Here is a 12,520-nt window from a genome sequence, read left to right on the forward strand (position 1 = left end):
ATGTATCAATCATTTTGGTGAGCTGCTCCGTAAATTTAAAAAGCTAAGCTTTCTTAGTTAGCTCCGAGTCCTCATCTCTATATAGAAGTGTTCACAGCCATTAGGAAGATGTTACCATTTATTTTCAAGTTTCTCCTTGAAAATCCTGCAGGAAAATTACCAAATATGCAAAGTTGCTCTCAGATTCCACCCTGAGCTGCATATTCATCACCACATTTGCTCCTCAAGCTGCTATAGCACTTTTCTCCATTGTAATCTTTATTGCTTCAGGTGTTCAGATGGCGCTTTGCTTTTTCATTTAAAATTAAGAAATACGCCGGGTCTGTGGGAAGAGAAGCCCAGGAAGGTGTCGTGTGAATGGTGGTTCATGTCGTGAGATGAAGGAATGATGCTTAAATGCTTGCGGTGAAGCCTGAATGGCAGGGGGAGGGCAGAGGCAAAGTGTATTAAAATTCAAATGCAGAGGAAACTGGGGAGAACAAATAAAGGGCCGTGCCCTTTGGCTCATCTCCGGAGCCGAGTGCTCTTTGGAATTTCAGACACTGTCTCCCGAGCGAAGCAGGCGAGCGGTATCGACAGCCTCATCAATACTCCTTGTCTGCGCGGGGCTGGAGTGGTGCTCAGGTTAATCTGCTTCCAGTTGGGCCATCCTTCTCTGGGAAACTGCATAAAATGATGGCTTGTCTGAAGGAATAATAAACATTGTTTACTATTGGCACATTAGCGCCTTAAGGATCAAGATGTGTGTGCTCAGAAAGGCAATCCTGTGTCTGAAATATTAATGCAGTGGAAGAGCACATACTCTATTTAACAAAATAAATGCTGTGCTAGAACACAAGGAGCTGGAATATTCTGTGTCTGCTGTTAGCTCCCCACATGAGATGCTGCAGGCATTTCCAGGATGGAGGAATGGAAAGGACGTGCTTCAGCTGGAAATAAAGACTACACAGGGCTCTCGTGTGTCAGGGAGTCTGCTGATGTTAGTTGTGTATTATTGAAGGGAATGCAATGTTTGCAAGCAATGCTGTCTCTCATATCTTCTGCCACTGCTGCTGCTTACTTGCCAAGTGGCAGTAACCTGTAAATACTTCAGAGGACGAAGGAGGAGGCGATGTCCTACCTGTTGTTCCTATGTCCTTCCCCACAACTGCTGAGAATCTGCTCTGCCATGGTCCACGCGTGCTATATGTTTTTAGTGGCTGCTCAAACATTACTGTTATTTTGCAGGTTGTGCTGGTGTTTGGTAGGAGAACCTTGGCTTGAGGAGAAAAAAAATTGGGCTAAAGAAATCTTTTTTTGTGGTTCAGTCACAAAGATGATGAAGGTACCGTTCTGTTTTTTCTATGTGCACACATAGACCTTCTGCAGATTGCCTTGGTACCCGGTTATGTCATGTTAACAGCAGCAATTAAAATATGTTGAGGTAAATGTGGCAACACATTGTATAGGAAAGAGATACGCGGATGTCAGTGTTTTACGGCGAGGTGCTCATGCTGCCTCTTCCCTTTTCTGCCTACAGTAAGTATAGACTCACCAGGGCAGCACTAGCTGCTGGATCGCAGTGTGCTTCAGGAAACCGATGTAGATTAAATGGTACTTTACAAGGCTCTGTGTTACTGCTCTGTTGTCAACGTTAATGGCTAAACATTATTTTTAATGCACTCCTAGTGTCAAAATCTATCGCTAAATAGCAGCAACAGCAGAGCAGATAAAGCCCTATCATACAGCTCCCTTCCAAGGTACCTCTGTGCAGAGTCCCATTTCTGGCTAAAAATAGCTGAAGTTCAAAAAGGTACTTTCACAGCACTAGTAAAATGCCCTGGGGATGAGACCCTGGGGTTAGCATTAATGGGGAGGCACAAGGGATTTCACATTAAGCCTATGTGGAACGAAACGTTGCTCTGTTCCCCATGACAGCCCTGCCCTGGCCAAGGTGTCCCCAGGAGAAATCCCTGCAGCTCTCACTTTCCTGTGGCAGCCCCTTTCTGCTCCCGATGCACAGGAGGGCACTTCTTTGTTCCAGGTATTCACTCTTGCTTTTCTTTAATATTTTAAACTCACAATCCTTGTTAGGATTTGGGTTTCAGGTGGTTGAAAGCAGAGTCTTTAGTTATCGTCGTGTGTTGTGACAAAACCCGCCCACGCGCTGCGCCGGGGCTGAGCGGGCTCTCAGAAGTGACTGGCACTGATGCGCTTTAAAAGTGATTTGTTTCAGACTCATAAAGATAGAATGGGAACAACAGCAGCGCTGCTGGTGCGTGCTGCTCTGCAGAGCCGGTGCTGGGCGCTTGTGTGCGGAGGAGAAGTTATGTTTGTGTTAACTCTTCTGTTTCCCACTTGACACCAGGATGGTAGTTCTGTACCAGCAGTGAAGTTCATCCGCACCTTGAGCGTCAGTACCCAACAGCAGAGTGGCCCGAGCTGAGAAACTTGAGCTGCAGCTGCTTGACATCAGTTGGCTATGGGCAAACAGCAAGGTTTATCCTGCTGTGCGAAGCACATTTTGGAGGTTCCCACCCCGTTCGCTCCATCCCCTGCATCCCCTTTCCCTTGGCGTGTTCCCTGGGAGGTGCACTGCCTTGAAAAAAACCCTAAACACCAATGGAGAAGAAAATTCATGGTTGCCTTAGTCTAAGTGTAAGATCCACCTGCAGAAGAAATGTGAGGACGTGAGATGAGGAGGGACTTCCAGTGCTTTTGAGGAGGAACAGAAGCTTGGGGGCGATCCCGGGATGGTCCCGGGTGCTGGGAGGCAGGTCCGGGGGGTACCAGCAGCCTGCGAGCCGGGTGCTGAGCCCTGCTGTTCGTGCTACGCTGCTCTGGCAACAGGCTGTGAAGAGAGTTTTATTTTCCTCCTGGCAGGGTACACAGCAATGTTTAGGACAAGAGATACTTTGACTACAATCAAAATCAATATAGGAAGTGGTAAAGTTAAAAACCATAGCTGGAACGGTGATTCCCAAGACAGAAAATTCCTGCCTTGCTGTTCCGGAGGTCTGCAGGTATCTGTCACACCAGGAGTCGCAGAGCTGAGCCTGGATCCATCTGGATCGGCAGTTGTGAGAGAGCAGGGCTGGGTCCCGGGGTGGTACTCCGGCCATGGGAGGCGGTCTGAGGAGGTACCCGTGGTACCCATCCACGCAGGGTACCGGTGCCATCCACCTGGTTTATCTGTGTGATGGGGACTGCACCAAGGGGGAAAAAAACAAAGGCAGTATTTTCTCTTCCCTTGAACAAGCATGGTTTAGAAACCCTTCTCTCAAGGGTCTCCTGGGCTGGCTGCCTGAGCCCTCTCCAGCTCTTTGCAGCTTTAGTATTTCCAGCGCAGCAGGAGGGAGGTGACGGGAAAGGGTGTTTGGGAACTCTCCCGGAGGAAACGCATTTCACGCGGCCACGGGAGCTCTGAGCTCACGCTGCACAGGAGGATCTAGCAGGTGAGACTTTTCTCTTATGAAGGTGACTGAAGTAACAACATCATGTATTATATAATTATAATTAAAGTTGTCAGGCTTGGACTGGATGCTTTGACCCCATCCGACTGCGGAGCAGGAGATGCGGCAGGCCCTCGCCCCCTGTGAGTCGCTGCCTTTGGCTGCAGCAGGTCGCTGCTGTTTGTTTTACTTGGAGCTTCTGACGTCTTGGTTTTGCATTTTTAAAATTGCAGTGCACAAGATTTGGGAGAAGCTGCTGGGGCCTGCGAAATGCTCCCGCGAGGCTGTCCGTGACCCCGGTGAGGGGATCCACGCTCAGAGTCGGCTTAGTGAGCAGGGGAGAAATGCTCACAAATTTAGAGAAAATGAAGTGAGCTAGTGGTTGCTTGGCTGAATAGATCACCAGTAATTGCCTTGGCATGTAAGCAAATCAATGTCCAAACCAGTAACATGTCTACCTGTTGCTTTGAAGAAGCCAGTTTCATGGGGGTGAAAATTCAGCTGCGTGCAGTTGGGAATTACGGGCACGTATCTGTGTGCCCAGGAAGTCACGAGCATGAGTAGACGCTTTTTAAAAAATTAACTCACAGAGGAAAAAGGGGAAGTGAATAGAAATGACCATAAATTATAAATGAGGCTCTGCAAAAATTACAAAGGGAGAAAAAGGACATTGGCACCCAGCAGCGTCTGGAATAACAGACGGGAGTTTGTCTCTGCGGCGAACAACGGGGATCTCGACAATGGTGTTTGCTGGTCGTGTGGGTAGAAGAGGCAAAAAAGGGAAGGCGTTTGCTGAAAATACTTCTGTCCTCTATTTTAAAAAAAAGCAGAGGATGTTGTTATATCACAGAATGAGGAATAAGTTGGTTCTGTTCCAGCAGAAATTTGGAACTTTGTTAGGCAGCGATTATGAAATCTAGAATGCTGGTTTTTGAGTCAGCAGGTCCGGTAATTTGCAAGCAAGTCCTTGAAAAGAGCTGGCCACGCGCTCTGCGTCGTCACCACTGATCCTCCATGGGACTTGGAAAGTGGAGGAAATTTCCAGGAGGAAGGCGAGTGTGGAGCCAGGCACGGTGGCACCGGGGGACCGGCATGGGGAGCGGAGCCCTCCCAGCTTGGCATGGCTCCTGAGCAAAGCAGGCTCTGGAAAGGGACTCGAGTACGCAGCTTCAGGAGGACAATGTAATTGGTATTCTGCATGAGGTTTAGAGAACTGGGTCTAGCCAAAATAACTTTATCTCTTTTGATGAGATTACAAGTAGGGCCAATACAGATAATAAAGTTGGAGTAATCATATGACTGCATGTTTCATGGCAATTTAATTAAGAAACTGCCAGCGTACAAAAAAATCAACACAGTACGCACTAAAAGGATTAAAATCCAACCAACAGGCTTCTGAAAAAGAATTTATTACAAACTAAGAGAAGCCACAGCCATTCGGGCTGCCATGACAGTTCCTTTCTTCATCTCCCACCTGCGTGTCGCTGCCTGTGCTCGGCTCGTGTCCCCCGGCGCGGTGGGTCTCTGGTCCTTGGCTGGAGAACAGGGCACAGAGGAAGGAGAGCAAGAGAGGAAAGGCAGACCGACCGAAAACATGGTGCTGCCAGCAGAGGAGTGAACAAGCAGATGATAAAGGGAGCTATGGGGAATAAAGAAATTAGATCAGATGCAAGCGCAGCGTGAGGAAAGCAGCAGAAACGGTTGATTTGAACCTGGCGAGGGGGTTGGGGGTACGCGAAGAAATCCCTCGCAAGATGGTGAAGTGTTTTAGACTGTCAGGTCAGCTTAAATCAGTGGTGCAAAGTGGGAGCGGATCGCAGGGCCGGTGCAGGCTGCAGAGCTGCGGCTGACGGGAGGGCAGCCCGCGTCCCCCCCCGGGGCAGACTGCGGGGTCCGGGGGGGATCTCTGAGTGTCTGTGCAGCCCAGCAAACCCCGGGGCTAAAACCTCCACCGGGGACTTGTGACCTTGTAAAGGGAGACGTGCCTCAGTCCTCCCCCGGGACGTTGCTGCCGTTGGTAAATTTACCGAGAAGCTGTGAAGTTATGACGGCAGCGAGCGAACCCTCCGCAGGCCAGGGCGAGAGGGGCTGCTGCGTCTGAAACCGGCTCGTCCGCGGCTCCCAGGGTCCTGCCAGCTGCCGCTGCTCCCACAGAGACGGAATTGTCTCCTCTCGCCACGCTGCTGCTCGCTCTGGGCAGAAGTGCGCTGCAAAACTCGATTTATGCAAAAGCAAATTGCATTTCATAGCACAATTTAGCTCCGCTTTGCCCTTTCGTGTTTTAGGGTTGAATTGCTGGGACTCTGCTGGCTCTGCCACAATACTTGGTATTAAAATAGGTTTGATATAGACAGAAATGATCCATTTATTTCTCTTTATTGATGAGCCTTCTTACAATAGCACGTGAGAGAAGTCTGCAGTTGCTATGTGAAAACAGGCTCTTTCTAAGCTTTCCCCTCCTCCCTGCATAGGGATGGTTGTTTTTAAAGCATACAGTATTAAGTTAGATTTCTTGCCATCTAAAGGAGTTGTTTCCAGACACTAGAGACAGAGAATTTGAGTGAAAATGCCTTTGGCCTAACACTCTGTAAAGCTACAAAACAAATATTCACAGGCACAGAAATAGTCTCCTAGCGCACCCCAAGATAAAATTGTGGTGGCTGTCGATGAACAGGCAGGTATCTCCAAAGGCAGCGTTCTTGTTCCAGACCGTGCATTGACAGACGTGTCAAGTTTTTGGCTTTTCTAAGGCTTGTACACATGGTGAAATGGATCAGAATGGGAGCTGGATGTGCGCTGCTCCCCCTTTATCCTGGTTTCCCGACTCCGGTATGTGGTTTTTCCTTTGACCCTCTTGCCCGGTGTAGCTGTAATAACTCGGATGACGGTTGCTAGCAGATGCTCAGCTGGCCAAGCCAGCCCCTGCTGCGAGGACAACTCGCAGGGACCTGCTCTGCCTGGGCTGGGCGGCCGGTTGGGAAGCAGCGATGCTCGAGTCGGACTCGCTGCCGTCTCCCCGCTGCTTTCGGGTATCCTCCCGCTGCCGTGTCCTCCAGAGCTCCTTCGGACACGTGGGACCTCTGAACGGGACGGCAGAGCCTGGCTGGAGCTCAGGAGGGCGGGTGGGGGCTGTGGCACCCCCTCCCTGGCGCTTGCCCTTCTCGCGCCTCAGAGCTGCAGATTTCAAGTTGCTTTGCAGAGGGGAAAAGATAACCCGCAGGGCTGTTTGCGAGCGGTGCGCTAAGAATAATCACTTTGCTCTTGCTGTGGTGTTAGGATGATAAATACACATGTAAATGTAGAAAACACCAGAGATAAAATGGGTGACAAATGGGCTGTGCTACCTCCGCTCCCTGAGAGGGAATGAGATGCTCGCTACGTACTTGCAAAGGCCGGGGATGATTTTAAGCTCTGCTTTTATAACCGTAGGATAATAAGGCTGCATAAGGAGCCATGTAGTTTTAAATTACGCCCAACATAAGTTATTTCCTTACCTTAGCACTCATAAATCCAAACAAATGCATAAATAAAGGTGAGAGGTGTTTTACAGAAGGCTGAAACTTCGCTGCCTTTTAAAGCTGACATTTGGACATCATTTACGACGCAGCTGAGTGCCATAGAAAAGAACACTAAAAATGATTGCCATTAAAATCTTGCCTTTTCATCTTACAAAAAAACAACAAAAAACCCACAAACTTTTTAACCTCTAAATTCGGCAGGCTACGGTTCTGTGCGAGTAGGCATCCTGAAGTGCTGGATTAACTCACCCGAGGGAAGAGCCTCGTGACTGTGGGAAGGATGATTTGAGGCTGGCTGGCTGCTCCGAGGGGTGTAAGTGTTCAGGAAAGGAATTCAGCTGAAAAGCTCTGGCCACATCGCTTTTACGGTGTGTTTGACTCTCCTCCATCCGTAGGTGCGAGGGACCGCGGTGGCTTGTCCTGTCCCCTGCCCTGTGCGAAGGGGCCAAGCCGTCGCCTGCCTCCCGGCGTGCAAACCTCCACGAGGTGAAACCAGCCGAGCATCCCTTCAGGCAGAAAGCAGGAGCGCTGCCAAACACTGAGACTGACTTTGCATATCTGTCCTTTGCATTTTGAACATTTATTTTGTCATTTCTTAATTACGTCATCGCTGTCTGGACTGCTAATCACCGATAGCTGAAGCTTTTGGGGTTTCCTGTGCTTAGCTCTGACTACAGCAGGTCCCATTTTCTAAATGCATGCAGGAAGACGAGTTAGGGAAAGATATTTGACGTTATTTATCTTGACTGATTTGCTTCATTAAAAAAAATTATTGCATAGTCACATTCATGCATACAAATATAGTTCTCTGCAAATTTAGCTCCAAGTTCACACCACAGGAAAAGGAATGTTCCAGAACATGCTAATGATAATTTAATATTTTAAAATTGAAAATCTGTGATCTGAAATTATAATATTATGGTGCGTTGCTCTGTGAGGCAATCAGAAATGGAGATTCAGAGAAAACATTTGCATAATAATAGCTGCCGTGCATGTCGGGGCTCTGGATGCAGGTATTTAGTAGTTGCAGGCTTTCGCCCCCCCCCCTTACATCTACTGGAAGACAAGAGCTGGCTGTAAGTTAGTGTTCTGAAGGTTTATGTCTGTGCTCCTGCTGGAGAAGCTTTTAAATCTTCCTTTATGTTTTGCACATCACAAGGATTGCTTTGTCTGTTGATGCTGGCGTGACCAGGACATCTCTAGTCTCTCCGTATCCTCACCTGCTGGTATCCTGCCCGAAGGCAGTGTGAAACCTGCCCTTCCCACCCGGTGTGTCCCTCGGGGGAAAAGTCTCCTCCAGGCATCCCTCAGCTCTTCCCCAATACCTCTACAAAAATACAGGTCCCCTGAAAACTTTCCTGTGGTATAAATGACGTTTGGCTAGGTGCCTTTCTTGGGAGAAAGTACAAGAAGTACCTGGTCGGCTTTGCTGCGGGAAGGCAGCCCTCTGGCTGAACGAAGGCTGTTTACTGGAATTTGGTACGAAGGTTTTGGGACCGGTGACCATGGCTGATGCTGGAAAGCGCGGTCTGCGTCCGTCCGCTGTGGTGGTGGAGGGTGATGCTGGGCAGGACTGGGGAAAGCAGAACTACCTCGGAGCGGTGCCCGGGCTCCTGGGGCTGGTTTCTGCAGCAGCAAATGTCAGGTCGAGCCTGGGCTTTCCCCTCCTGGCGCTGCTTAACCCAGAGCACCAACCCTCCTGTTTTCACGGCCGTCTGGAAGGTTTTACTGTTCAACTCCCCTTAGAAATGCTCGAGAGAGGAGAAGGGGCTCAGGCTCGGGGTCCGTGTAGTCCTTATCCCCTCTCGGCAGGGCCAGCATCAGCTGCGTATGAGGAAAACATTAGATTTCATAACACACAATTATCTGATAATTTACCCGTGGGAGAAATTTCTTTCAAACCTTTGGCAGGTATCAGTGGGCGTATTTCCTAGAGAGTGAGGTTTTATGCCCCTTATATATTTTATTCTTCTGTAAGTGTAAGAACTGTGGATTTCTGTTCATGTGCGCATCTGATCCCTCATGATGCCATCCTGTCTCCCCCTAAAGCTAAATAACACTGATCTTTTCAATCTCTCCCGCTATGGAAATGGTCTGATAACAAATGTTGCTCTTCTCTCGCCGCCTTTATTCCCACTGTATCTTCAAGGGGCTGCAGACAACAGGACTTAGCAGCGAGTGGTGAGGGTGGACCATTTCTTCTGCTAATGGCAGGTGTCATAATCATTCCACAGTTTGTTTCGTCTCGGTGGAGAGCTCTGTGAAACCTCCCTGAAATGCAAATGTTCCTCACCTGGGTCTTTCCCCCTTTTCTCCTCCCATACTGGATACGTATATCAAGGGGATGTGAAATCTTGTTGCAGACTGATGTTGTGTGCACAGCAATAGAGCCTCTTGCTTTTTGTAACTTCATTTCTTGCTTTTTCTTTTCTTTTTTTTTTTTGTTTTTTTTTTTCTCCAGAGTCGGAAACATGCCAGCAAAGTTCGCCTCTATTATATGCTTCATCCCATAGATGGAGGCTGCCCAGCTAAAAAGCTCCGGTCAGAAAACGTGGGTATAATTTAAGTCCCTGTTTACTCAACTGCTTTGTGAATCATTGACTCTCTGCTACAACGTTTTTTTCTGTTACAGCCGCAGATGATCAGGTACCCAGAGGTAACACTTAGGTTAGCTGAAATGCTAAGTAACTGGAAATAATTTTCAATAAACCGTACAAGAAATATTACATGCATCAGCAACAGTAATTGCATTTTTAGTTATTCGAATGTTCTTTCATAGGAAAAAAAATAGGCCGATAGCAAATATCTGGCATTTATTCAGTTGAAGTGCAATGGCTAGTTTTTTTGTGGGTAAGCCAGGGCAAGGGCTGCCGGAGGCTTGTGCCTTCGGGCGGTTGGGATCACAGTGAACGCTGCTCTGCGGTGGCTCTGGCGGGGGCTTTGGGGCTGCTCTGCTTGAAGCAGCGCTCGGGTCACTTCCAGACACGTTCACCCAACTTTCAGTAGGCGACTTCGTTCCCAAGGGCCAGGGGCACTGGGCGGAGGGCAGGACTTACAGCCTGGCCAGCATTTTGGAGTGGCGTGGGGCAGCGATGCCGCATACGGAGCTGTTTTATCGACCCCCGGGGTATGGAGCTGTCGTATGGACTGTGGGAGGTCAGGGGATGCCCACAGTGTCATCGGCACATTGTGGCTGAAAACCCCCGGAGATCCCCCGGGATGAGCGGAGAGGTCACCGGAGAGCAGAGTCCTCTCCAGAGTCCTCTCCTGACCTGATTTTTTTTCTGAGAGTTGATGAAAATGGAGTGCTGAATCCAAAAGGCTCCTCACAAAGGATTGTGGTCAGTCCGCAGTTTTAAAAAACGGCAATCGGGTTCCTCAGTTGCATTCGAATAAACAAATGAACGTGAGGGAATTGGACCAGCTTGCAGCCGTTTGTCAGGCAATAAAAGGAGACTAAATTTATAAGGGACTGATTCACAGTGAATTATTCATTCAGCTCTTTCCCATATTCTGGGGCTGGTGTGAGAGCTGTTGATGAGGTTCCCAGCAGATAGCATCCAAACTATTTCAGATCTATGGGAGTGTGGCTGTGGCTTAATGCTATCAATACTTAGTGAGGTATCTTCTAATTAAAGGGAGAAGTGTGCAAGTTTTGCCAAAGGAATCTGAAAGCTCCTTCACACAGTAATTAAAATTTTAGTGGAACTTTTATGTTGCACACAGGGTAATTGCAGACGCAATCTACCCCTTAACAGCAAAATCTCACAGTATTTTTATTGAGTTATTAATTATAGAGTGTGAAAGGTACAGTGGACATGCACATATAGACTTGGAACGCGGTCCTCTAATGAGCTTTGTTACATCTAACAAGAAACCATGTAGCTGCATGTACACCTTAGCATGAGGATATGGTGGACAGGCAGCCAAACAGACCTCAAATAAGCCAGAGGTGAACCACTTGCCATTTCTTTTGCAAAAAGCAACAGTGAGAAGTAATGTAATTCTGTGTTTGCTGATGCTTGGTTGTGCCAAGGGCAGCCCTTAGTGGGGGATGAATTAACAAGTCGTTAGGCACTAGGTGAATGACAGGCTGTGCAAGACCTAAATTTGAAAATTATTTATGTTATAAAAATAAAGCAGGGAAAATCTGCCAAAATTTACAGCTCAAAGTAGGCCTGTTGCTGATGAGATACGATCCAAGCCTTTGCATTTCAAGTGAACAGAAATATTTAGGACATCTCTAATGCTGCATGATTACATCATTGCCACGTACGGAGTGCAGCTGCATTGCCCGATTCAGGTATCCAGCAGTGTTAGTCAAGCCGTGACACACCGACTTTATCGAGTATTAGAAACAATCCGTGAAAACCAATTAAATTTCTGCGTAGAAGCATCTGCAACTAAAAAGGGAGTATTAGCCTTTTTTTCATCAAAACCTGCACGGTTACATGCCTGTATGCCATTTGATTTGTGTCCTTTTGACCGGAAAACTAAACACCTTGTCTTGCTTCCAAATGGCAATAGGAAGGAGAAGCTGCTGCAGCTGTAGATACTCAATGCAATAGGCTTAGAAACAGCATTTGCTACCTGACCTTTCGGTGAGACGAAGGGCAGTGTTTGCTGTTGTTTGAGGACTATAAAAATACTCTGCATTCCCCAAACACCCATTATCCTTTCATAGTAAGAAGTAGGAGGCTTATACGATTAGTCTTGCACTGGATAACGACTCAGTTGTTGGGCTGCTCGTTATTGTTTTAATTTTTTGTGGGGGAGGGGAAAAACCTCATGTCTTTGGTGTGCTGAGGGACTGTTGACCTTTCATTTTAAATTTCCGCTTAACATTTCAGCTGAAAGTAATCTGAGAAGGTTGCAGCCTGTGTCAGGGCCCTGCTGAAATTCAGAGTCACATCCTCAAGTCCTGGGACTGGTGAAGCAGTTTTAATCAGCTTTTTCTCACTACCTTTAAAAATAGGACCCCTGTTTATGATCAAGACAAACATGATGAAAATTTTTGATATGCTATGAAACACATTTTTCTGAGATGGGAGAAAAGCCTTTAAATTCTTTCTAGTCCTATTCATACTATAAGATATTAAATTGCTTTAGCCAGCATCACCTTCCTTAAAAAAGAGAGGGGTCATAACAGCTAGGATGAATTGTTTGAGGGAAGATAGGAGATTAGATTTTGTTGCTGAGGGTAATGCATGTCCTGCAGGGCGGCGCTGGAGGTGGTTAAGCCAAGAGCTGTGCCTCTCTGAGGCACAAACGGTGCCGGCGGCTGCCTTGGAAGGCTCGGCTTCAGTTCCCGATCAGCAAGGAAACCACAGTTTTTACAGCTTCTGATGCAAAATTTACTGCATGCTATAACCTAAATCTTCAGCAATTACACTGAAACTAAGATGAAATGTCTGGTTTTAGGGCCAACGTTCTTACTGTGTGTTTTGTACCCGATCAGAGGTTTTCAACCAAAAGGTCAGGTATTGGTTTCAATGAAAGACATTAGCGGTGGAAGACTTGAATTTACTCTCCGACGGAAGGCTGGGACTGGCCGAGAGCTGCTGTTGCTGT

The 12,520-nt window shown here is 47.7% G+C and overlaps 1 protein-coding gene across 1 annotated transcript in view; it reads left to right on the top strand.

Annotated features, from left to right (window-relative positions):
* ZMAT4 (zinc finger, matrin-type 4) overlaps positions 1-12,520 on the top strand; it is a 50,351-nt gene that overhangs the window by 5,698 nt on the left and 32,133 nt on the right. The window contains exon 2 of the mRNA XM_010562737.1: positions 9,411-9,500. Within this exon, the coding sequence (XP_010561039.1) occupies positions 9,411-9,500 (90 nt within the window). The remainder of the gene's footprint in view (positions 1-9,410; positions 9,501-12,520) is intronic.

This window comes from Haliaeetus leucocephalus, unplaced genomic scaffold (genome assembly GCF_000737465.1).
Source record: "Haliaeetus leucocephalus isolate CR32 unplaced genomic scaffold, Haliaeetus_leucocephalus-4.0 Scaffold162, whole genome shotgun sequence".
NCBI classification, from domain to species: Eukaryota; Metazoa; Chordata; class Aves; order Accipitriformes; family Accipitridae; genus Haliaeetus; species Haliaeetus leucocephalus.